The following is a 25,894-nucleotide window of genomic DNA, read 5'->3' as shown; positions in this document are numbered from 1 at the left end:
AAAAGAGAATAAAATAATCTGGAATTCTTTCTTTTGCTCTTTATCAATATGGTTGTTAGTCTTTTTGTACTTCCTGCTGTCACGCAGGTAGTATCTGAAAAGCTTCATTCTTAATGCAGTAAATCCCTGGGATTAGATGTGTTTCATCTCTGTATGTGTGGCACCCATCATTGCTGGAAGGAGAAAAAGATGTCTAAGAAAAACACATCAGAAAACATTTGTGTGAGTACTGAACTGTGATTTGTACACTAAAAGCTGTCATATATGGTGTTTCATAAGCAAAAGTAGCAAAGATGGCCATCCAAATGAAAAACTAGCTAAGAAGGATACTTAGGAAACTGGAGTGAGGATGAAATTTAGTGGTGAAATAGGAGGAAATTATTTTAGCTTTCTTTCCTTTTCTGTAATAATTGGATCTAGATTAATAATGATTCTTGAATTAGATTATTAAGATTTTAATCATACTAACAGTAAATTCTTGGCTTTGTATTTATGGTTCATTTTTTCTTTGTCCATAAACAAAACTTTAAGTGTAAAACCAGGCCCCTATGTTTCAGCAACTGGACTAGTTCAGAGTGCAGAAAAGGATCAGTCAGTGACAGTTTAAGTTCTAGACACATGAGTTTAGACTACTTTTCCCCTCTGCCTAAAGAAACAGATAGGTCTAAAGCAATTTTAGTTTATGTTGTTTATTTTAATCAGTGGGTTCACGGTGTTTCCTAGGATTTAAAATTGCACGGATACTTACAGTCTTCCATAAAACCAATCTTTTGTGTTTCTTATTCACAGAACACTATCACTAATGTGATAAAGCTTAGAAACCTTTTTGCCTGTCAAGGGTATACCTCAACATTTCTCATAGAAATTCCATTGTCAACAACCACCCTCGGTCTTCTAAAGTGTTACAGAGAAACAGGATTTTCAAGGCAAAAGCTTGAAATCAAAGAAATTAAGACAGTATTTCAAATTACTTGTTTTAACCAGGTATTAGTATGCAAGTCTACTTACATATTTGAGCATAAGTACTTTTGTCTTACTCTTGCTGTTTAGATTACGAAAATGCTGAAAATTTTATCATCAAGTTACATATTTCACAGGATAATGCATGATTTTTTCCTTCGAGTCATGTAGGTAAGTGTTCACAATATAAATTTTTATTGGCTAAATTAATTTTTATTTGTCATGGTATACATAACCAGTATAGAGCAGAGAAATACAAATTGCTATTACCTGTAATGTTGTGACGCCTTTCTGAAAACAATTTTGTATCAAATGTATCAGTTCAGTTTTGCATGTAGATAATACAAGTCAAGCTATGCTTGCAGCTATATCCATGGAATTCAGTAGTATCACAAATGTCTAAAAGAAGAACCTGGCCCATACGCTAGTTACCAGCTTTAGCAATACTCTGAAATAACAGCTACAGTATTTTTTATGTCTTACTAAAGGTATGTACGACAAGCTACATTTATTCTTCAGGATCATGTTGCTTTTTACCTCTCTGAAGGCCTGGTATCCCATATTTTGTTTTACTTGATAAACCTCTGATCTTTTTAAAAATAAAAAGGTGAAAGACAAGGATTTCACAAACACCTCTGTCTGCCAAAAAGCAGAATGTGAACAGACATGAAAAATATTTTTAACAGCCAGCACAAAGGTGTTAGCTATATATATGTAAATAAAGTAAACTACAAATAAACAGAAAAACACATTCTCCTACTATACAATACCAGTCCCCTACAGACACAGATATGAGGGACAAAGAAAGGGAAATGGCTCAGGGTAAGGTCTACTGATGTATGTATTGGTGTCCCTTCCCACTTTGTGGGTTTCGGGGTAGGTGAATGTTTTGCATCCTCCCTTTTAAAGGGGTTTTCCTCTGCAAAACAGAGACCCTTTGATCAGCAAAGGTAGTGAGTTAATAACCCTCTTCGGTCAGTAGATTGGCAGCAATAACACACTTTAATAGTAATATTTCACAGATCAGATAAAATAATATTTCACAGATTGAATAAAGGTATGGCTTTTCCTAATTCTATCTAATAATATGGAAAGAGAAGAAAACAAAAGAAAATAAAACAGTGAAAAAAGAGATAGAGAGAGAAAGAAAGAAAGAGAGAAAGAAATATCACCACTCCTGGGTTCCAGTGACGTCTTGCAGGTCCAGTCTCTGGTTCTTCAGTAGTGGGTGCACACCTGTGTCTTGATTTTTGGTATTTTTATTGTCCCTGTCCATTAATATCCGTGAGTCCTGTTCACATTATCCCTTCCTCTTCTTGCTTTCCGTGCTTATTAAGATGCAGGCGCAGTATGCAACATTTTGGGGGGTCCAAGGGGGTTCTGTCACCTAAAGATAAGGGAGTGGACCTCCTTAAGTTCAACGTACACCTGTAGATAACAGAGTGGGCCTCTGCAAGTCCGGAAACACCCTGCTTCTGCAGGGTTTGTCTGTTTGCATAGGGGAGGTTGGGTAGCTGTTCCAACTGAAGCCCCTCCTTTATCCATCACCCCAACTAAAGTTTCTGAAGGGGAGAACACCGCTCTACCCTCTCATCTCTAAGGAGCGAGCACTGCTCCACCTTCGCAGGGCTTTTTCCCTCCTTGGAGCAGGCTGTACTGCAGAGCAGGCTGTTTTTAGGGCTAATACATAAAACTTGCACTGTAAGAGAGGTTTCTTCAAGACACATACATAAAATCTGAAAAACACGTTGTTTAAGGCAAAAAAGTCAGACTATCCTTCACAATTGGGCAGTATGTTTTTGCCCATTGGCAAAGATCTGTTAGTCTTTCATGTGACGTGTATGAAAAAAATCAGACTTTTCTATGATTTTTTCAATGGCCATATCTTACTTTAGATACTGAAGTATGAATCCTTGCACAAGGTGCTACTGTGAAAACATTTTTTTTGCATTTTGTGTTCATGCTATTAAAACGGTTTCTTGTACCTAACATTGTGTCCATTTGCTATAAATGTATGACTAAACTGCCATGAGCACTACGGCCGCACCATCTGCTATACTGCTGCTGTTGTCTGTGGAGATGTAAGGTGAACCGGATCAAGGAGATCCTGTGGGTCAGAAATATCCTGACCAGTTTCAATGCATGATCCTCTAAAATCTTGTACCAGCACAAATGGGAGAGAGAATGACATTGAGGGAAGCATGAAAATCAGAAACTGGCACTGAGAAAAACCTCCATGTGACTTAAAAAGACTAAGAATTGATTTAGACTGCCTGACAAACCTGGAGAGACAGATTTTTTCTTTATGTACGACCAGGAAGAAAGAATTAGGAGTTAAAAATTTATTAATAACTTGCTGAGATTTGCAAGAGGAGAATCTGAGTTTCACTAGAACTACATTAGCTTTGTAGTCTAGTGTAGTTAGAAACAACTTCTTTTTTATTTGTATTATAATCAGTTTTGACTCAGAGCACATAGAAAAAAGCATCAGCTGCTGAATAAGATTCATATTTACACAATTATTTCAGAGCAGAACTGAACTTAAAAAAAAAAAAACCTAAGCAGAGATAGTTTCATGCACTTATTTTGATTCATGCTCCTGAGAAGACGCCATGGAAGACTAGGGTTAATCTGATCTCTTCAATAGGTTAATCTAAAGCTTGTTGTAATCTGAACAAGAATATTGTCTTAGTAAGCATATAAAAACCCAGGTATAGAGAAATAAACGATGTATATGTATATCTACCTATCTATAGAAGCAGAGAAAGACAAAGATAACCTGTTACATGGCTATAGTTATGTTTCATCTTTTATTAGTCTTGAAAGGAATGATATCTGCTTCCAAAGGAAATAAATGCCTTTTGTTCTCTTTCATCAGCTAAACTTAGGAAAGCTGTCGCCTTGAAATATTATTTAAAGTGCTAGGACATTAGCTAGGAGAAAAAGTTCATCAGTACTTTTTTCCAAGGAGGTACAGGTACATTTAAACATACAGATACATCCAAAGAAAATAAAAAAGGGCATTCAAGAAGAACAGTTTGATCTTACCAGGTAAAAACATTATGAATTTTTGAAATGTTGTATTTTTTAGAATTATTCTTTTCTTGAAATATTGTTTTACAAGTTACTCATTATCCTCTAACAAATTATTGCCTACAAAGCTCTCCTACTTTATGGTTGCTGACTTTTTTTAATTGTACTGAGACCAGTTATACAACTTCAATAGTGACATCCATTGCAATTGTAGTATAAACAGCATTTGAATAGTAGCTGTCTGAAAAATGGCACACGAGTAAAGCGTTCCTACTTTAAACCATATCACCTATAATACATGACAAGTTTATTTAAAAGAAAGCAAAACAAAACAAAAATCTCATTTACTAAAGATTTTGGGATGTACAGAGAGGTTTTAGGCTGTTAAAAATATATGAGTAAAACCAAATGAAAGTACTCAGAGCAACCAAGACCTCGGTGCCATTTCTCAGGTCACCTGGGGAGCTCAGTGGCAGCCCTGTGCTGCCTGTGTGACCTGCTGTTAGGAAAAGCCTCTGCATCCCAAAGCATTTAGCCCAGAGTGGCTCACATACATACTCTATATGGTCCACCATTTTATGTGGAATACAGATATTTTTACACTTTATTGTGCCGATCCCCAGTTTAGCCTTTTTTTTCTTTTTATCCTCCTGGCTTCTTTAACATACTCTGCATTTTTCTGCTCGGTGCTACTCCTCATTTAATTGTTGGCTTTAACACAGTCAACATTTCAGTTTTGTTTTTTTCCAGTTGTCAGACTTGGGCACTTCAACATCCTGCCATGTTCACGCAGTTCCTTGCAAGGGTACATCCCTTGCAAGGTAACCTTGAGACAGATTGCCAAATAGCCTTGGCTTCTTACTCCTTCCTCTGAGACATTTTAATAATTTTTTTATAGTTCTTTAAGCAAAAAGAATATCACTTTATAGCATGGTAGATATGATGACAGAACTGTGATGCAGCCTGGCAGATGTATGAGTCTACGCAATGATGAGGAGTGTGTGGTGATGCCAAGACAGATGGGACAGGAGGGTGAATGAGGTCTCATGGCCAAGGAGCCAGTAAGGGATCTCCAGACCTACCGCTATTGTATTCATGTTGCCACTAGTTTGTTCATATGTGTCTGGGAAGGAGAGACCTGATTTTCCACTCCAGAAGGAATTTTAGAAATGATTTTGCCTAAGTGCAGTGTAGAATTTAAGTGGAATGGGCCATGACAAAACTGGGGAGCAACACAGACTACTAATAAACACAAACTTTTAATGTTCAGATAAACATATCAGAAATAGTGTGGCCAGCAGAGTTGGGAAGTGATTGTGCCCCTCTACTCGGCACCAGTGAGACTGCACGTTGAATACTGTGTGCAGTTTTGGGCCTGTCATTACAAAAAAGGCATTGAGGTGCCAGATCGTGTCCAGAGAAGGGCAACGAAGCTGCTGAAGGGCCTGGAGAACAGGTCTTATGAGGAGCGGCTGATGGAACTGGGGTTGTTTAGTCTGGAGACGAGGAGACTGAGGGGAGACCTTTTTCTCTCTACAATTACCTGAGAGAAGTTTGTAGTGAGGTGGGGGTCAATCTCCTCCCATATAACTAGCGATAGGATGAGAGGAAATGGCCTCAAGTTGTACCAGGGGAGGTTTAGATTAGACATGAGGAAAAATTTCTTTACTGAAAGAGCGGTCAAACATTGGAACAGGATGCCCAGGAGAGTGGTGTAGTCACCATTCCTGGAGGTGTTCAATATGTCGATGTAGCGCTTCTGGACATGGTTTAGTGGGCATGGTGCTATTAGATTGATGGTTGAACTTGATGATCTTAGAGGTCTCTTCCAACCTAATGATTCCAGGATTCTAGGATTCTATTATTGTATGATTCTAAACCTGAAGAGGCCTTCGGGCCTAATTACTACCATTATTCAAATTTTGGCTTGTGTTTCCAAGGCGCTATAGAATAAACTATTATCTCTTTGGCTACCTGATGTCATCCGTAAGGTCTCGAACAACACATGAAAGTAAGGAACGGAAAAAAAGTGCTTCAGGATATAAAAAAAATTCTAAGTAATGAGTACTGGTAGAATTTATTCTCGATTTCTGAATCTCCTATTCAAAGTTTTATTCTGTTTTCCTTGAAGTGACTGGTACTGGTCATTGTTCAAAAAAAAAATGTTGCCAGACTAGATTGATTACTGGTTTGAGTTGGCATGAAAAAGGAAAAGAATGAAATCAGATTTTCTTTCTCTGAATTACTGACGTATTAATTTCAGTGTGTGCTGAAACAGCAAGAAAAGTGAATTTGAAATACTGGTTTACAAAACCTGCAAAATAAAAAAGAGGTCAAGTAAAATGCACACACTAGCACACACGCCTGTTAAGAATGTTTATTTGGGCAAGGAATTGCTCTTAGGAATGTCCACTTGTTTTTCTAAATTTTATATCTCTTTACCTGTCTGTCATACTGTGTGCACTAATGACTAATGCATGAGTTTGGGAATAAAAATATTTACGTATGTTTCCTTATATTAGTCTCATATAAAATCAACTTTTTTACAGTCTAGGAAGAATTCTAGGTACAATATGAGTGCACACAATACTGTACCATTTATTTTTTTTTTCTCTTGTAAAGGACTGTAAAGGAGAAATAACTAAAAAATATTCTTAAACACTTTCTCGTTAAAATGACATTGGAATTAGTCATGGCAGCATAATCAAATTTCATAACAATAATATATAATGTACTATTAGTACTGTGGAACACTTCAGCTTGCCTCATCTTATAAAGCATAAGAACTTGAGCTGGGATTCAAGTTGTGATTTAGATCTGCATTCATGTTTCACTACTTCAACTAGATATCTAAGCTCCTGATATTACTGATGGAGACTTGGCATATGATTCATAGGCCCACATATGCATGTCTAGATCTATTTGAGATGCACAAGGATATCCCACTTAGCTATCAGCTGCTACTCTGGATGGCTCCTATTTAAGGAAGCCTATGGAATTTCCCGTAAGTCCTGTGCCATATATGCCAGTCCCATGAGGATACCTTGGATACTCCAAGAAATCTTGGGTGACACCAGACACATACTTTTGGGCAACTGAGTTGCTTTCTTAGGTGTTTCTCTTCGTACAAGCTGAATAATGCACTGGGCTTCGTTGAATGTGTTGACAAAGGACTCTGGTCACTTGTCTACAGAAAGACCTGAGGCCCTTCAGAGCAGTAGCTGGACACCAGGTGAGTTTTTTTACAGCATCTTAACTGGCACTTGTTGCTGGTATTTTAGCAATTGAATGTTACCCTTTATTTCCAGTGACTGCAGTGACAGCTTAAAAATATAGAGCACATATGTAATAGATATATAGCACATATGTAAATATATGTATTAGACATATAAATAAGATACATTAATCCAACATTGAATCCTAACCTTGCTGTTATCTCTAGATAAAATGCAGCTATATGTAAATCTACATATATAGTATCTAATATGTAGTTTTTCTGAATTATGAAACGTAATTCCTACTAAAATTAGCTAAATTTACACCGTGTATTATTTTCCTTTTAGGAGAAAGACAGACGGGCAAATTCAACATTTTCTGGTTTACAGGCATCACGTTACAAAAGGCAGGACTTTAAATACAAAACTCATAAAATGCTGAGCAGCTGTTTCATCAGTCACGATCAGTTATATGTATGGTTGTGAACAGGAGCATAAAGTCTGCACGGAGATGAGTTATTCCTGGTTTACCTCAGAGGTTGATACTGTTTGATTTCTTCATTAATGTCCTGGACAATGAATAGGGTGTACTCTCATCAAGTTCTCACAGAGGATACAAAAAATGGGAGGAATAGCTGATACACCAGAGAGTTGTCCTGCCATTCAGAAGGACCCTGACATACTGAAGAAATGGCTTGATAGGAACCTCATGAAGTTCAAGAAAAGGAAATGCCAAGCCCTCCAACTGGGGAGGAATAACACCATGCACCAGTGCATGCTGGTTCATGCCAGCTGGAAAGCAGCTTTGCAGAGAAGGTCCTGGGGGGTTTGTTGGATGCCAAGTTGAACATAAGCAACAATGTGCCCTGGCAGCAAAGACAACCAACATCCTCTTGGGCTAAATTAGGAAAAGTGTTGCCAGCAGGTCAAAGGAGGTGATCCTCCCCCTCTGCTCAGCACTGGTGAGACCATATCTACGGTACTGTGTGTAGGTCTGGTCTCCCAAGGACATGAGAGACACGGACATATTGGATAGAGTCTTGCAAAGGGTTGTGAAGATTTTTAAGGGGCAGGAATAAGTCTTTTACAAGGAAAGGCTGAGACAACTGGGACTGTTCGGCCTGGAGAAGGGAAGATGCAGGGGGGATCTTATCAAAGATCTTATCTTACCATACCTCATAAGGGCTGTAAAAAAGATAGAGCCAAACTCTTCTCAGTGGTGCCCAGTAACAACATAAAAGGCAATGGGCACAAACAGAAGTACAATAGACAACTTCTAAATGTAAAAAGAACCTCTTTTTTTGCTATGGGTGTTCAAGCATTGGAACAGTTTGCCAGAGAAGCTGTAGACTCTCTATCCTTGGAGAGTTCCAAATACCAACTGGACTTGGCCTTGGGGAGCTTGCTTTAGTTGACTCTGGTCTGAGCACAGGGTTGGTCTAGATGATCTCCAGGGGCCCCTTCCATGACTCGGTGATGTTGTGATCTCTTTTTTACTGATTTAAAAGAAATATTATTATAGTCAACTTATTTTTAACATAAAATATTAGAAAAAGAAACATGACTTTGCGTGACTATGCAGGTGTTTAAAAAAACACACAGGAAAAATATTACACAAACAACTTTGTTAATATTCAGGCCTAAGATCAGAGAGGCTGATATTATACAAGTTATCATAAATATTGCTATATCCAGTAGATCCCTTATTTCAGGCTTGTGAGTGGGGATAAACAGATGACAATGAGACACATATATGAAGCCAGAGCTAAACAGCTACCAAAGACTGAGAAACAGTGTTATCAAACTAGTCAGCATATATGTCATACAGTCAGCCATTGTTGTACATCCCGCTCCAGTTCTGTCTAAAGTGCTGCCGCAGTTGGTTTGAGAGATTTGCTTTACATCACTGAGGTTCGTCTTGTCCGGCATCCCTGCTGAGACAAATAAGAAAATATAATATGGTGCATGCCTTGTCACTATTGGCGACATGTTATAGCTAGAACAAATTTAAATATCCTCAGCACACAGACTGTCACAGTTTGGTTTCTAATTTTCATGTTACTGCCAAATTAAAAATCCTTTATAATTTCATGTAGAAATACACACTATACCATGTAGCTATTAATCATTGAAAGTAGTTCAGAGTTCTGCCAGCTCTGAACAAAGGTTTTCTTGTAGAAAGATATCTCAACAAATATTTGCAGACTGAAGTGAACAGTTTTGCAAGTACCAACAATACCTAAAAGTTCACTGCTTGCATCTTTCTTGGATTTGACGGAAAAGGGAAATAACTTAATGTGAAATTGCTTGTGTCTGGGTCTCAATATTATTCCAGAATAATGTCTACTGGATGGAAGGTGTGCAGCAAAGTATACTTGTTGCTATATAAAACCTTCATTTTGGCACAATTTAAACAGACTTCACAACATTGTAAGGCAAAATTGTAAAACTAACTTCAAACAGAAACTCTTTTACTGAGTTCCCAGATGAATATTTGTACTTTTTTTTTGAATCAGGGTAAATATGTCTTCATGCCAAAACAGTGCTTTGTATGGAACAAGGATGTAATCACCCATTTTATTTCCTCTGCCCGGTTAAGTAATCGGAAACAGAAGGTCTTGGAGACACATTCAGACTTGGTAGCACCGTCAGCTCCTTGTACTTGCTATGCACACTTCTAGACTAACTGTCTTATCCCATATAATAACTTGTGGCATGCCACCATCAATCAAAATTAACAACTCTAAATTCAGTGTTATTACACACAACAAATATTGACATTGTAATTACACTGAGACTGAAAAAGGCCTCATATAAAGCAAAGTCAATATTTATGTAATTAGGTCAATACATATATAATTCAGAAGGTAAACTCTACTGTTGGAGCATTAGAAAGAAGCTCAGTTCTACTGAGCTGACATATTGATTTTACAGTCTGAGTTTCTGCAGCATTTTTCATTGTTTAGGTACTTCTTTCCTCTCTGTATCATTAGGAAAGATGAATAAACTAGTGATTCTTTTCATTATTATTCAAAGGGATTGTGATGAAGTATAAATATTTTATTCATGGTGTTATCCTCTGTGTTAAGATGGTTTAACAGAAGCTACAGAGAATCCTCATTTTTAAAAGGAACAACTTTTTTGGTGTTTGTGTTAAAAATACTCTTCGTTCTAAAAGCAGCTTGAAAGCCGCTCTTTGTGAACTTGCTGTATGTATTCAAATCTCCTTCCTGTAGCTTTGAAAAAATGCATTAAGGGAAGAGTTAGCTAAAGTCAATCCTGTCTGAAAAACCTGCCAGAATGAATGTCTTCTTTGCTGCTGTACTTAGACAGCAGAATACACTGCTATTATGTGTAGATTTATCAATCCAGTGCTCTTTCCCAGAATTTGTGAAAATTAGCTCTATGAGTACAGTGGAAGTGGACATACAAGGAGGAAGAGTGACAACAGATGTTAAGAAGGCGGAAATATAACTTCTCCTTAGCATGCACTTTCACTAACCTGTCTAGAAAAAGATCAGTCACTCAACACTTCACTGAATGGATGTCTGGTGGATCATCAAAGAGGGTATATAAAGGTGTTTGTTTCAGGGAAATTTTGTAAGCAGAAAAACAACGATAAAATGGTTTGGGCCATTCCTCCAGAGGATTAGTGAGGTTTTACCATATTTAAAAAGGCTCATTTCAACAGACAGTGAAAAATTCAACTCATCTATACAACAAAGCAGTTCACCAAGGTGCAACGAAGCATATTTTTCCCAGTATATTTACAGATACACTGCTACAGTCGTGAAAGATATGGCCTTATCTTAAACATACAGGATATCACTTATTATAAAAGAAAATTATGATGAAAAAAAATATTCCTAGATCTTGGAGTTAAAGAAATAACTGGCTTCGGTTAGAGTATGTGATCTGAATCTGAAGGCAATGTGACTGGATATTAATTACCGACTGGAGAGTCAGGTTTACTTTCCAGTGAAAATTTAATTATGGAAAATAGGGAAAAAAAAACAAACAGAAGGCCTGCTTGGATGAGCAAGGAGCTCCTGGAAACACTCAAAGGGAAGAAGGAAGTTTACAACATGTGGAAAAAGGGACTGGGCACTTGGGAGGAATATAGGAATTTCATCAGAGTATGCAGGGATGCGCTGAGGAAGGCTAAGGCCCGTTTGGAGTTAAGTCTGGCTAGGGACGTCAAAGACAATAAGAAGGGATTCTTCTAATACAAGAGGAGGAAGAACTGGATTTCTCTCTGTACATGATTCTTATGATGTCCTGGAAGATTCAAAATACAGTTTTTATGGCACAAGCATTTTCTATGAGCCTCAAATATGAGGAAGAATATGAGTAAGGATGGGACAGTGTTTCAGACAGGAAAAAATGCAGACTGTGGCATACTCCTGTGAAGTTGTATGTAAAATTCTTCTAAAAGGGCAAATAATTATTTCAATCATTATACACAAGCTAAATTTCAGGATCTTATAACACACAAGCTGCGAAGAAAAGCACTGATAACTAGTTGAAGTTCTGTCCCAAAATTCATAAGAAAGATTATAAACAAGCTTTATGAGAGTTTAAAGAAATACATAAAGGCCAGATGAACAGACCAAAAACCTGATGGGCTGTAGGTGAATGTTTAAATATGAAGGTGGAAATGTAATTTACAATAATGAGATAGCTGGAAAAAGATGACATGTAGGCATGTTGGTCATGAATTTATAGATGTCAGCAAGGAGCAATAATATTTTCGGGAAGTAGAAGATAAATATGGATGTAATTGATAAAGTGAACTGAAGAATTTGCAGGCAAAGAATAGCATGATTAAAAGAAATGAAGGGATAGTGCTATCAGAGCAATGGGTTCAGGAATTTGCAGCTAGCAAGATAGAGCAATCTTCTTACTGTGTCAAGTAAACACCAACACTGACTAATATCAACATATTTTTGTAGTATGAAGATATAATGTTAGTTTGATTCCTGCAATTCACAATAATGGGATCTCAATAATGACTTTACGCAATTTAATTTCAGAAAATACATTAGTTGATTTTAACACAAAAAGGAGGGAAAAAAAAAGTATTTACTTTGCCTTGTCATTCCATAAATTAAAATGCCGTATTAATTACCAAAATTTTTTTTTTTTTTACTGGCCATTTTTTGCCATATCTGGAACTTTTAAGGGTTCTAACGGATGTCTCTTCCCTTTCTTTTACTTTTCTTTTCTTTTTTTTTTTTTTTTTTCAGGTTTTATTCCTAACTAGATAGTATCATGATGTTTCAATACATAGTTATACTAACTGGAACAAAGACCTGTATATAAATACCTCAGCCATGCTTCAGTTTATATGTAGCGCTTGCTGTGAAAACTTGCATTTCCTACTTTAAATAGTATATAGATTCCTTTACTGAAAAGTAGCTATATGTGAGAAAAAAATATTCAGTATATGTCAGATCATTCCCTAGCTAGTGTGTTTAAAGCATTAATCATAAAAACATCATGAAATACTTACGAATATCCAGTGCTTAGAAAAAAAAGTAGAAACACTACCTTTACTAGTATTCAAAGGCTGTTGCATGTGAAGTTCATGTGAAGTTGGCCATGAAGTCTCAATGAAGGAAGAAAAAGGTGTCTGAGAAGAACTATATTGTAAAGGGTACCTGGCAAAGGAGTAATTTCTTGAGGCCATTTTGATGATTTTATGACTGCATCTATACTTGGAAAACCTAAGTGACATCCCTAAAAGGAATGCATGTGCTATATTATGCTTGAATGTATGCCTCCTTATACTACACATATAGCAGGGCATGTATTCACCCTTTTCAGGAAATCTGTGTGTTTTTATGATGTAGTGCAACTTTTGCCATCTCCATTGCGCAGTAAATGAAATGGAAAAGAGCAGAGGGATTGAAATGGATAATCTCAGAGATCCCTTCTAACCTCAAAATTCTGTGATTCTGTAAGTGTTAAATGTCTCACAATTCAGCACTAGTCATAAAAAACAAGCAAAGAAAAACTGCCCACTGTATTTCACTAACAAGTAGTACAGAGGAAAGGAACCTACACTATATTACCATTCTGTGACTACATCACTTTTGGAGATATGAACAGTGCTATAAAATATATTACTGCTGAGAATTAAGTCAGGAATCAACCCAGTGAAAAATGTATCTATCTCTGCTTTATTTTGTTTAGATTTCATTTAATGAAGGAGAAATTAACAGCTAATCCACAGAGGCTAAAGAAATGTCAAAAATTCCAAGCATTTTTCCAATGAAGCTTTGGGGATTTTTAGGCTTTAATTTTAAAGAAAAGTAAATTAGCACTGCACATTGTTTTGCCATATCTGAATTATAAATCAGCTTACTCAGCTGAATTTCCTAATACTACAAACTTGCCTTTCAGTGAAGCTCTGTTGGCTACAAGGTTCATGAGAAAAGAACAGAAGAGTCAACATTTTTCATTTAGAATGAATGAAGACTTTTGGATTATGGAACCTGTTGTTACAAAAACATAGATATAACTGCTGCCCTGTCAATGAAATTAATGAATTAGCACAGAAAACGTGCTTCACTAATACTAAAATTGTATGATGTAAAATGGTTCTGATTCCTCTCCTCTTGTGTCTTTCTGTGAGGTCTAAAATCTTAATTTGGGTGCAGTAAATTATAGTATCTCGTTGTGTCAATTCCAACAGCTTGTCAGTAAAGAGAAGGTGAAAGAAAAAAGAAGGTTCAAAACCAAAATGAATAGATTTTGCCAAAACAGTAATGTCTCTGTTTCACTATTTGATTCTGTCTGTGACCATTGCCTGATACTTTTCAGGTGGGAGAAACAATAAGATCTAGTGAAAAATTTAAATAATCAGTCCATTGGGACCCCTAACTTCTGGCACTCTGTGATTAATGCGTGCCTTGGAACACAGGGATACATATTTATTATCCTTATAAAGTAGGGTGAATGATTCTCATAATTCTCATAAATTCATGCTACTTTTTCTACAGCCATTTTGCCTTATGCAAGAAGAAGCCAAATCTAAAACAATGAAAAGCCAAAATAAAATAACCCAACAAACTCAAATGTGCTTACACCTTCTCAGTTGTATGAGATCATTTTTAAATATGAAGGCCAGAGTCCTTAAAATATGTCCATTAAAAACAATCCAGTACAGCTTTTTTTAAAATCACAGATGAGCTCATAGTTTGGCAAAGCAGAATTTCATCTGTTTTGCTATAGTGGTTATCTGGGTCAGACTGTGTCAGAAATTATAATTTTAAGTGTGAGCACCATCCTGAATGCAGCATAAAGTAGCATTGTGCTGATGCTGAAGTGGTGGGCTTGAGAAGATAATAACAGATGATACCTAAGGCGTTAGCAATTCCACTTAGTTTTTCACATCTGTACAGTTTACATCTACACCTTAGAGTTCAGTTGGTTAAACATAGCTGTCTACAGACGTTTTAGATGCAGGGCAGGGGGGATATTGCACTTGGCATACAGCTGCCCATCCCAAATAAGCTTGATTCTTGTAAAACCCTTTAAGGATGTCTTGGACATCCTAGAGCATCTCCAGTGGCTTTTGGCACTCCTGTTTAGACAACTGAATCCTGCCTTGCATTAAAGTTAATTACTGCAGCTCCCATTATAGTGAATATAGAGAAATAAATAAATGCAGATGTAGATATTTAGCCTGAATTTGGACAGGTAAATCCAGTCAATAAGACAGTCACCACTGAGTGACCAGTTGTTGGAGCCAACTTGTAATACCTACACCCCCTTTCCCCAAGATGTCGATTGCTACGTACCCAGAAAACAAAAACTGTAGTCACAGGATGGATGATGCAGAATCTGGATAATGTAGGCCTTATACTCAATGAACATTGTAAGGCCAACAATTGCTTATCTAATGTGCAAGAGTTTTGTCTGGAGAAGGTAGCCCTGTGGAGATGGGGTGGTTCTGCTTTGGCCCAACTTGCTTTGTTCTCAGGACCATCTTACCTGACAAATGGTTCTTGCATATGTTAATGAAGATTAGCACTCATCCACACACCCACATCGAGCTACATATCTACATGGGGAAGGGGGAAACTTGAAACTAAGTAGTGGGGTGGGTCTCACTGATACAGTGAATATAAAAGGGGGAGAGAAGTGATACAGAACAGGGCAGGGGGAAGAGGGAAATGAGAAAATGAGTAACATTTTAGAAATTCTAGATAGGAAAACAAACAAACAAAAAAAGGTGGGATATTGACTGATTTCATATTTTTTTCACCTGTAGTCTTCTATTTTCACTTTTATACCTAAACCCCTGCTAAGCATTTTTGGTTTCAGCATCTGGTGTTGAATGACAGGATGAAGGACTGCCATATTGCCATGAAAATAGTGAATGTCTGACATGTGCAAACATCTCTGAGAAGCCAGTACTTCATGAAAGTGATTCCTGCTAAAGTATAGTCATTGCATCTATATTGACATAACTAAATACACATCCCAGAAGATCTTTCAGGCAAAGTGGTGTTGAGTGGCTTATGTCTACTGTGCTCAGAGACAGCAATACCTAGAAGAAACTGTTAAACAAATCTCCACTACACAGTACAATTCCCTGCATCTTTTTTAAGCTGCACACAGTGGTCCCCCTGGCTCAAAGACCCAGTTATCATTTTGTTAGTTTGTTTTTAGTTCAAAGTGCCTGAAAAAACCATGAGGCCTGTGCTGCAACCCACCAGGTGATGTTTTTATAACATGAAACTGAAGGAGTGCATTACAGGCTCTGGGATATGATATCCAGGCATGGGAAAGTGTTTTGAAAATAAAAAGCCTGCTGTTGAGGGACTTGTAGGGCAGAGAAATCCAAGCCTTCGGCCGTCTGGTTTGCGTTGCCTTTTGGAAGCAGTCCTTGGAATGAATTATCCACAGTATTGGAGGTTTGTTTTGGAGGTATGGAGGTGGTTTTCCTCAACGCTGAGCCATGGAGTGAACTAATGTTTATGCAATGTGAGTAACAGGATCTGAAACCAGGAGACAACTCACAAGCTAAGTTAGTTGACAGCATAGATGTAGCCGGTGAAATCACTTAAATTTGGACTACTGCTTAGTATCATACTAAGGTTCTATACTGTAATACCAATTCTAGCAGCAAATTCTTAATGTCCTCATGAGTCTTACCTCTGCAATTTGCCAGTCATTTCTTTCAGTGGAATGCAATCACATGGTTTTCACGGCTGTTCCTAAGAAAAGTAGCTCAGGAAACCTATATCAGGTCCCAGGCAGGACCCTGAGTATGAGTACCAAATGACTGAATCAGACCTATGTGTCACAAGGTAATGTGGAACAGGGAGATAATGCTCACTTAGGAGCCCAGCCAACTGCAAATTTACACTTAGTTTGAGTCCACAAAGGGAGAACATCAATGACTAGGATTTTTGTGTCTGTATGTGAAATGTAGTGATAATCAAGCCAGCTTTAAATTTCTTTATCTCTTAACTTTCTTGTGCTTTAGCCACACTACCCTTAAGTGACAGAGTTTTCACCACTTTCCCTAGGGAAAGTGTCATCATCCTATGTCATCATCCATACAACGTAATATGCCGTAGCATGATGCAGGTAAGAACTCTTCTAAACACAGTGTACTGAGCTGATGTCAGTTTTTGCTCTCTGTCCGTGCACTAAACATAGATACTGTTATGAAGAAAGTTTCTGGAATAGGTAATTGGTACTTATTTGGAGGAAATAATTTGATCTAAAATCCTCCTTTTTGACTTTATATATTCTAATGATCATGGTAATAATACACAAATCTACACAAATAGCAATTATAAATGCACAGGGAATATCAAGATGCAAGTAATCTCACCTAAAAGGAATAGTATTACTGTTACTGCTAGAAAGCAATTAAGAAGTCTGCCTAATGGCATTAGCTAAGAGAATTCTGCATGGTTAATCATATATTAGGAAATGAATCCAACATATCATGTTTAACTGCACGTATTTTATGAAATCTGTATATATAAGAAATAGAGTGTAACCAACGATCTTAACATAAGTCTGGCAAGTCATCTTAACTACAAAAGCAGCAGACATTAAGTCTCTAGTCTAGTATTTGAAAGTTTTCTTTCAAAGTTGACAGTGGCATTTGTTTCACATTATACATTAACAAACTCAGTATTTCCATTTAGAAAACAAAGCTTTTATGAGTTAATGTAACACAAACAAATGGTGTCACAAACCAAAACATTTCCATTTATTTCACATTCTTAAGAATCAGAAAGAGATAACATTATTTCTTGAAATGTTTAATGTATACTTTTTTACTTGTAGGTCAGTTTTAACATATAGCAAAGTATTAGATGTCTAAAGTACTTGGTTTTATTTTGCGTATAGAGACTAAAACATAATTATTTTTTGTCTGAGGTAGAGAACCACAGTAAACTTCATTACATCTATTCCTATTGCTTTCTCATGCAATAGCTTCTAAATCCATGTTCATTACAAGACATACCCATTATATTCGATGCTCTAGGATGCTGGAATCAGCATTGTCGATAATGCCCTTTTTAAATGAAGAAACCGATGTTTTCAATCCTATTCACTGTTGAGGATCTTTTAACCTTTATCATTAACCTATGCAAAGGCTTTGTAATCAATACAAAATTATAATAGGGCTAAAGTCCCATAAATCAGACTGGGTAAAAGTAAGCAAATTCTTCATTCTTTGAATTTTCATGTGATCAGTACTAATTTCTTTCCCCTGAGTCAGATGTCCTATATAAAGTACTGCCCTTTGAAACAATTTACTCATGTTATGCTTTTTTAACCTTTTTTTTTTTTTTCAGTTTGCTGTAGGAGATTTATAATCAACAATTCTGGTTTCTGCAAAACTACCATCTAGAAGAGAGAAGAATTTGAACAGAAATTCTTAAAAGTAATGTGCGAAGTTGGGTTGAGGCAGAATGTTACCAGTTAGGCCCATTAAGAAAATTATTTTTTTTTTTTTTAAATCTTTCAGATTCCCAAGATTTATGGCCCAATTTCAGCGTAGCAGTTCATTATTTTACTGTTTGTCTGGATGCTGTTTTTAGAATGAAAGTATAAAATCAGTCTTTATCAGTCCACCTAGAATTCCAGTCATTCCACTTCCTGATAAAAGAAACATAACCTGTAGATTAGTTTAGTCCCCCAAAACACTGATACATTAAACTATCCTTCTTGCTATAAAGCGTATTTAATGACTTATTTCAAAAATTTGAGCTGATTTAAAGAGAACGTTACTTGTAGTCATTTCTTCATCATGTCTGCCAGGTGGGGGCTATAAACCCACCTGTTGCCATGCACTGGCATATGCAGGGTCCCCATAGTGAACCTGTTCCCACAGGTGAGCAGTCAGGTCTGTGATTTTTCTTGCTGATTTAGTTTTACTACAGTTTGAGCTTACTTTCAGAACCACCCCATGGTGGGATCAGATGAGTGCTGGCAAGAGGAAGAAGGATCATGTTGTTATAATCTGGGAAAGGACCTAAGCTGTCATCTAACCATAATATCATAAAGCACCCAGAAACAAACTGAGAAAAAATGTGTAATCCACTGTTGATATCTGACCTGAACCACATCAGAGACTGGATTATTGACAAAAAAAGGAAGACTGGAGCAGTAAAGAAGGTATAGACATCCTTGTCTCTATTCCTTCCCTGTAAACAAAAGCACAGCTTTTCACCTTATAAATAAGAATGCAATGCAAAGATTGTCTTTAGTTGCTGATTTCTCTTCCTTTCTGGGATGGCTTTTGGTTCCCTAAGCTTTAGCCCAGTGATTAGGCTGAAAATGCATCGAAAGCATATGACTTAAAAGAATCTAGTTCCTGATGTCTTAGAAATGCACTTTCTAATCAGATTATGAGGTTTAAAAAATACATTTTTTCATAGAAATTTTTACTCTCCAATTTTAATTTCAGAGACAGTCCTTTCTGGCAGGGCATTTCAATTTCTTTCAGGCTAAACAAATGTCTGTGATAAATACTGTGGTGCTTGCTGGTGAATATTGATCTGCATCCCTCAGTGTGTTTCGTGTTATAAAATGCCATAGTAAGTCTTGTGTCTCAGTGCATCCCACAAGTACAAGACCTTTGATCTGAAGTCACTAGAAATGGACAGTTAAACATCAAAATAAGTGCATTCTTTAAGTTCAGAAATAACTAGCAGGCAACAAAGACAAAACCTGGTACCTATAACAGTTTTACCTCTCCCTAGTAAAGCTGGCCTTGCAGAACTCATACCATATGAAGGTTTCGCACAATTATATGGTTTCCATTCAGTAACACACAAATAGTGCTGCTTCTGTTTGGCTCCTAAGCATCTGTGCCTGAACAGAAAAAAAATGCTCTCCCCTTCATGCTCCTACAGCCTAACAAGGCTGACCATTGACTTGATTGGCGCTGGTTGACGGACAGGGGGAATGTAGCTTCTAACAAAAGCAAGATATCAGTCTCCAGGCTTGTAATAATAAAACCCCCACCAAGTTATGTAATAACAGGGCTCAAGATAACATGTGTGAAAAAGGAAAAGAAAGATTGAGGTAAAAGGATGATTTCTTTGTTTTCCAGAGTGGTAGTGTTGGTAAGAGGGAAAATAAATAAAATGAAAACCTATATGGTTTCAAGAGTTTCTTAAAAATACCTAAGCCGTGTCTGCTCCTTACTTCTAACTGAAGGGGAAGGCCCATCTAACTTAACTTACTTAACTAACTCAAGCATAAAGAAAGAAACTGAACTGCTATTTCCAGCTAATTTGATAGTTTATATATATCTTCAAAACAGGTTTTTACTTGCAATGCAGCTCTTCAAACAGAACGGAGTGCGGATGGATAAGAAACAGCTTAGCTTTCACAGTCTAGGTTTTTAGCCTGAAGATATTGATCCAAGAGAGAAAGAATTGAGTAAGCAATGAATAAGGGTTGAAAAGCAAAGAGAAGAGAAAAAGGTGACCTCTGTTTAAAGTAACTCTGTGTGGACCTGTAAGTTAAAGACCTCGTAAGTTTGCACTTTTTTTTTTTTTTCAGTTGGAATGCACTGATTTTGGCTTTAGAGGTACTTCCAGTGGGGCATGGTAAGTTGAGTTGTACCATTTTTAGTAAAGAGACATGTGAAAATGTTCAAAGATGCTAGTTTTTCATGCATGGGTGACTCATGGGAACTGAGGTAATATACTATGGAGTCATCCACAAGCTTTCTTTTCATTTTAAGCTACTGAGTTCTTATCCTGACCATTCACTGTCCGTTAAGCACAAATGTTCTTCTTGTGCCTCACTAAGTATCAACAGACCAAGACCACCTCCTCCAACGCACTCCTGTTCACTGTTGAAGCATCAACATTTGGCAGGAGGAGGGGAGATAACAACAGAGTGACCTCGGCAGACAACATTACTTACCTTTTTCTTCTTTTAGATGAAGAGAAGGAAGGTTGGACTCAGATCCCACAGGCAGTGCAACAGAGAAAGCTTTGCAAGAAGCCTGTACCCAAAAGCTTATAAATGTATTTCACTATACAGTGAAAAAAGCCTACATCTTAGAAAAAGATTAGTTATTTACTTAGATCTTTTCTTACATACTCAATGTTAAGATAACTTGTATACTTTAAAGCATTTGATTTTGGGATCTATATCCAAGTTGGGCTTATTTTTATTTTATCACTGTTATGTATTTTTTAAAGGCTTATGGCAAAATTGCCAGATGAAGTCACTCCTTAAGGTAAGGCAGCAATGGAGACATTGAGAAAAGTAGACTACTGAACTAGTACCATCAAAACCTACGACCAGTGTAAGAAGATCAAGACTGACGTTATACAGACTAGAAATTGGGCGTGAAAATATGGAAACTCTTACACAACTAAAAAGTCAGTATTGGAGCGGAATGAATGAATGCATTCAAAAGCTAATGTAAGTTAAATGACAAAGGAAATTCTCCAAAAATAGTACAGCAGAATAAGCAGATGAACTAAACTGCTGAAAAGGCAGACTAGTTTTTTAATAAGTCAATAAAACTATAAGTCTGGGAACGTCATGTAAGTTTAAGTGGTAGTCGGGACATTTCTTTCCTCCCTTGTGGTCTGCACGCCTCCTGTGGTGCTCTCTGCTTCCTTCAGGCTCATGGATGAGTCATATCATGTCACGCTCCTCCTCCGCACAGTCCCAGGATATGTTCGATACACTCTGGTCATGCTCCAGCAGTTTCCACAGTCAGCAGGGAATTAGGGAGCAGCAGAGATGCTCAATGCATGTAGCAGGAGAAAAGTATCAAACTCCAACCTCTCAGACACTAGATCAAGCTACTGTCTCCTCACTTTTCCAAAAAGGCTGCCAAGAAATACAGCTCTGACTTTGGGAGCAGAGTTAAAGAAGGTTGAGAGGTGAGATGGATTCCTCCAGGGGTTGCTGCTATGTTGTCATGGCTTAGGCCCAGCTGTCAACAGGGCACCATGAGGCCACCCTCTCACCCCTCTCCCCTGGCGGTGGGGTGGGAAGGAGAATTGGGAGGTAAAGGTAAAACCCCATGGGTTGAGATAAGAACAGTTTAATGGAACAACACAAGGAGAGAAGAAACGACGGTAAAAACAACAATACTAATGAAATAATGTATACAGTCAGTAACATGCAACGTCCCGCGGCTCCCGCCTTATATACCGAGCACGACGTCAGCATGGTATCAAATATCCCTTGACCAGTTCAGTTTGGCTGTCCTGGCTCTGACCCCTGCCAGCTTCTTGTGAAAATTAACCCTATCCGAGCCAAGCCCAGGACATATGTCTATCTAGGCACTGAGTGTGATGCTGCCACAGGCCATGCTTTTACTGGTGGGATGCATTCCTGCAGCACCTGAGCAGGCCTGGGTTGTCCAGTGATCTCCAGGCAAGGTGAGGTGTTGAATCAGACCCAGGTCCATCCAGGAAGACCAGTCAGGAACAACAGTAGGAAATGGGGCCAGACACAAGACTGGAGAAGAGGTTTTCTGCAACATTGACCTGGGGCCATCCAGGAGACTGGACTAGAGGTAATTATATCCACAGAATAGCTCAGGGAAGGCCTAGGTGCTCAGAACAGAGCTGAAACAGGGCTCTTGGGTCCATGGCCAAGAAGGCATGGGTAGAAACCATAGGTGAGGCCTGTCAGAGCCTAAGGCTTAGAATAGGGAACATGGTTATACCTCTGCAGCAACTGTTTGAAAACAGTTCTTAATTTGTGTAAGTTTCTCAGCAACCCCAGCTCCCAAGGAACACCTCAAGAACTCTTCCACTTTCCAGAGGGCTGCCTAACACTGCAAAAGCTTCTTGCTCCACTTGTTACTCTGAGTATGGCACAGGCACACAGTTTGGATGAGTGATTGGTACAGTGTCCTTCACACAATACAAGTCCCCCTTCATTCCTCCTGTTGCATGCACCCATCTCGGCCCTCTCCTGCTGCAGTACCATCTACGGGCTTTATGTTAGAGCCAGACCCAGGGAGTTCCTGCTAGTGTTGGCGGTATGTGCCAGTAGCTGGTAGGGCACTCTCTGGGGATTACCTCCAACCCATTTTTCTAGAATACCATCTGCCTGTGAATGACTGTGATACACTCATCTATATATATTGCTGTGAACTTTGTTCTCCATATAAACATACCAGTAGCAAAGTGAGAAAGCATCTGGGGACAGAAATACAGTAGTCAGTTATTATGAAGAACTTACACGTTGGTTTTAATTCTTCAAATATATATGAAGGAGAGATCCTGTATGTAGCTACTAATGGACTGCATCTATGTTCCTAGCCAACATTCAACAGGTGTCTGAGGAACACAGTCCACCCAAAGAAATGGAGGTCTTTTAGATAACTTTCTGCTTCCAATATGCAATTTCCAGGAGAGTTTGAGGGTAGGAGGAGGCAGACTAAGAACTATTTCCAGCCATCCTTCTGAAAGCTATTTTCCATGGACTCTTCCTAAGGACTTGTTGGTGCGTCTCTTTCCCCTGTTCCTTGCAACCAAATATCTCCTGTCCGTGTTCTCCTGAGGAAGTGAAACCCAAGTGCCCTCCTTTACTATTCTAGGTGTCAGCCTCACAGCAGGGCGGCTGTATTGGGACTACACAGCTTTAAAAGAGGAAAAGGCACTTAGTCAAGGCCTTTCTTTTAAGTGGATGGCCAGATTTTAATTTTCATTTCTAAGTTATCCACTGTATATATAAAACATGCTAGGAATTCCAGGGATGCATAACTCTTCCTCTATGGGAACAGAGTGGAGCACTTGCTGTGTGGCTGTGTTCCCTGCTAAATAGGCTGAGTGTGTGGGAAAGAGGATAACTACTAGAGAGGACCATATCTGGAGATTACCTCAGCGTAGGAATGTAGCAAGTGAATGCAGCCAGCTCTTCTGACAGGGACCTGGGCATGACCTTCTGCCTTCCAAAGTCTTACATTGACTTCTTGATTCCACCAAATGGACAGGAGAACACAGTCCTATCAGATGTTAATCCATTTGAGCAAAACCACTGAAATTCCTCAGATTTATGCATAACAAAAGATTATTTAAATAGCCTGACTGTTTAGCCAAATATATCCTGATACTGTCAATGAAATGTGCACCTGCCATTTGATCCAATCATCCCATGCTGTAGTCTTTCCATTCCCCAAGTCTCTCTGTAAACCACTCAGTCTAGATCTCATTTATAGTATATCTGATTGAGATTAAAGGCAGATGAAAATATTGCAAATAATATAATGCTTCTTGCTTGATTAATCCCAGTATTTTCCATGGAAACCTATTCTTTTTTTCAATCTAAACCCTGACTTTTGTATTAAAATATAACTAATTGAGATCAGCCAAGACTATGTAGGCTTCTACAAACATCATTTTATATATACTACTATCAAGAAGAAGGTTGTTGTAAACAAAAAAACCCAAAAAATCTCACAATTATTTTCAGCATATCAAGAATTACATCCCTGCTACAATTTTTAGTTTATAAAAAAAATCTTAACAATATACTAGAAAAAATTATGTACTAAATAACTTTAAAAATAGTTTTCTTGGGAAATATCATGTCTGAAAGATTGACTATTTTAAGCAAATTGTGTACGTTTTCTGCGTTCTCAGTGATGTTTTTGCTTCCCATAGAACATTACTGGTCAAAAATTTAGTAATAATACAGCTGCTTTTCAAGGGCAAAAAAAGAAAGGTGTGGCAGTCTTAATGCTTGAAAACATTAAATGATGTATACATAGTGAAGAAAATAGATCCTCTGTATTGCTAGACATTATTGAAAGCAGAGAGATACCTTCCTGTTTAATCCTTTTGTTATCACAATGACCAACCCACCAGATGCAAACTATTTTTAGTGGCTTTCTCTGCATATGGACTGTGAAAGCATAAATAAAGGAGATGACACAATGATTGCCTCCACACAGGTGATCTGATTCATAAATATGCAGTGGATAACTAATATATTTAACACTTTAACACTAATATATTTACACCTTATTTAACACTATACTTAAAATCCTAAGGAAGTATGAGTAGGCTTTGTTACTAAATTGGGACTTTAAGGACAGATTTAATTCTGAATGTAAAAAAACCAACAAAATTTCACTTCTGTATTCAGTAAATTGCAACCTTAGTATTCTTTTACAATGCATCAGTAAAACAGATTTTTTTTTAACCTGGCACATAGAAAACTATAGAAAAAAGTATCATGGATACATTCTATTTTGACTGTGGTATTTAAAACTGCCTATTGTTTTACACTTGAACCGCAATGCCCAAAATAGCATGTTAGGGACAGTTAGTCAATCTCATTCAAATTTTTGCTTGACATTAAAAGAAATTGTAAAGGAAAATAAAGACACACAGACCTAAATAATTATACATTCCCAAACATATTTTTAGATGACACATCTGGAATGTATGTGGATGTATTAATACAGTGTGAAGCCGGTGAAACTCAGTGGCCTGCATTATGCATAACATCAGACTGAATGACCAAAATGGAATCTTTTTGGCTGTAGACCTGATTATGTGCAGATTGAAATCTTCTTGAACTGGAATTAATACTTATTAGCAGACTTCCACATTATCTCTCCAACAGAAAACTCTCTAATTATATAAAATCAGATACAAGTGCTCACAAACGGGATAGCTTGACCTGATGGGCTTGTCTTGAGCAGAATCATGGAGCTGATTTTTAATTCTTGGAGTACTTTGAAACAACTTTCTTTTTTAAAATTGAAAGCAACGCAAACATTTTAAATACTCAATGTTTACCACAAATTTCTTATATTTGCTCACTTTGCCATATTTTCTTGAACTTATATAATTTGCCAGTGACAATCGTCTTTCAAAGCCATGCAAAATTAAAAATAACTTAAAATATTTCCTAGAATGAGACATAATTTATGTCAGGAGTACTTCTGTGTCAAAATGAATTCATAAGTTCTAAAGAGAAATTCCTGAAAATAGGTCTTTACTAGCTGAGTGCTGACACGCTTACCTGAAGCACTGCACTCAGCACTGTCATAGCCAAGTCCACAAGCACAACGTAGGCACTAGAAATTCTGTACTTAGCTTCTTTCCAATGCTTTGTATTCAGATGACATTTTTCAAGGTGTTCCTCTGTGCAAATGCTTTCCCCAGAAAAATATTGTACACCTGGGAGTGTAGGTGATTTCTGTG

At 37.5% G+C, this 25,894-nt stretch overlaps 1 protein-coding gene across 2 annotated transcripts in view; it reads right to left on the bottom strand.

Moving 5' to 3' along the window:
• Positions 1-8,981: 8,981 nt before the first annotated feature.
• Positions 8,982-25,894, bottom strand: part of GPC5 (glypican 5) — a 789,997-nt gene continuing 773,084 nt past the window's right edge. The window contains exon 8 of one of the 2 annotated variants that reach the window (XM_086482021.1): positions 8,982-9,142. In XM_086482021.1, the coding sequence (XP_086338147.1) occupies positions 8,982-9,142 (161 nt within the window). The remainder of the gene's footprint in view (positions 9,143-25,894) is intronic. The other variant, XM_086482022.1, reaches the window with a different exon arrangement.

Source organism: Leptosomus discolor, chromosome 1 (genome assembly GCF_034619465.1).
Source record: "Leptosomus discolor isolate bLepDis1 chromosome 1, bLepDis1.hap2, whole genome shotgun sequence".
NCBI lineage: Eukaryota > Metazoa > Chordata > Aves > Leptosomiformes > Leptosomidae > Leptosomus > Leptosomus discolor.
This window is presented reverse-complemented; position numbering and strand designations above follow the sequence as displayed.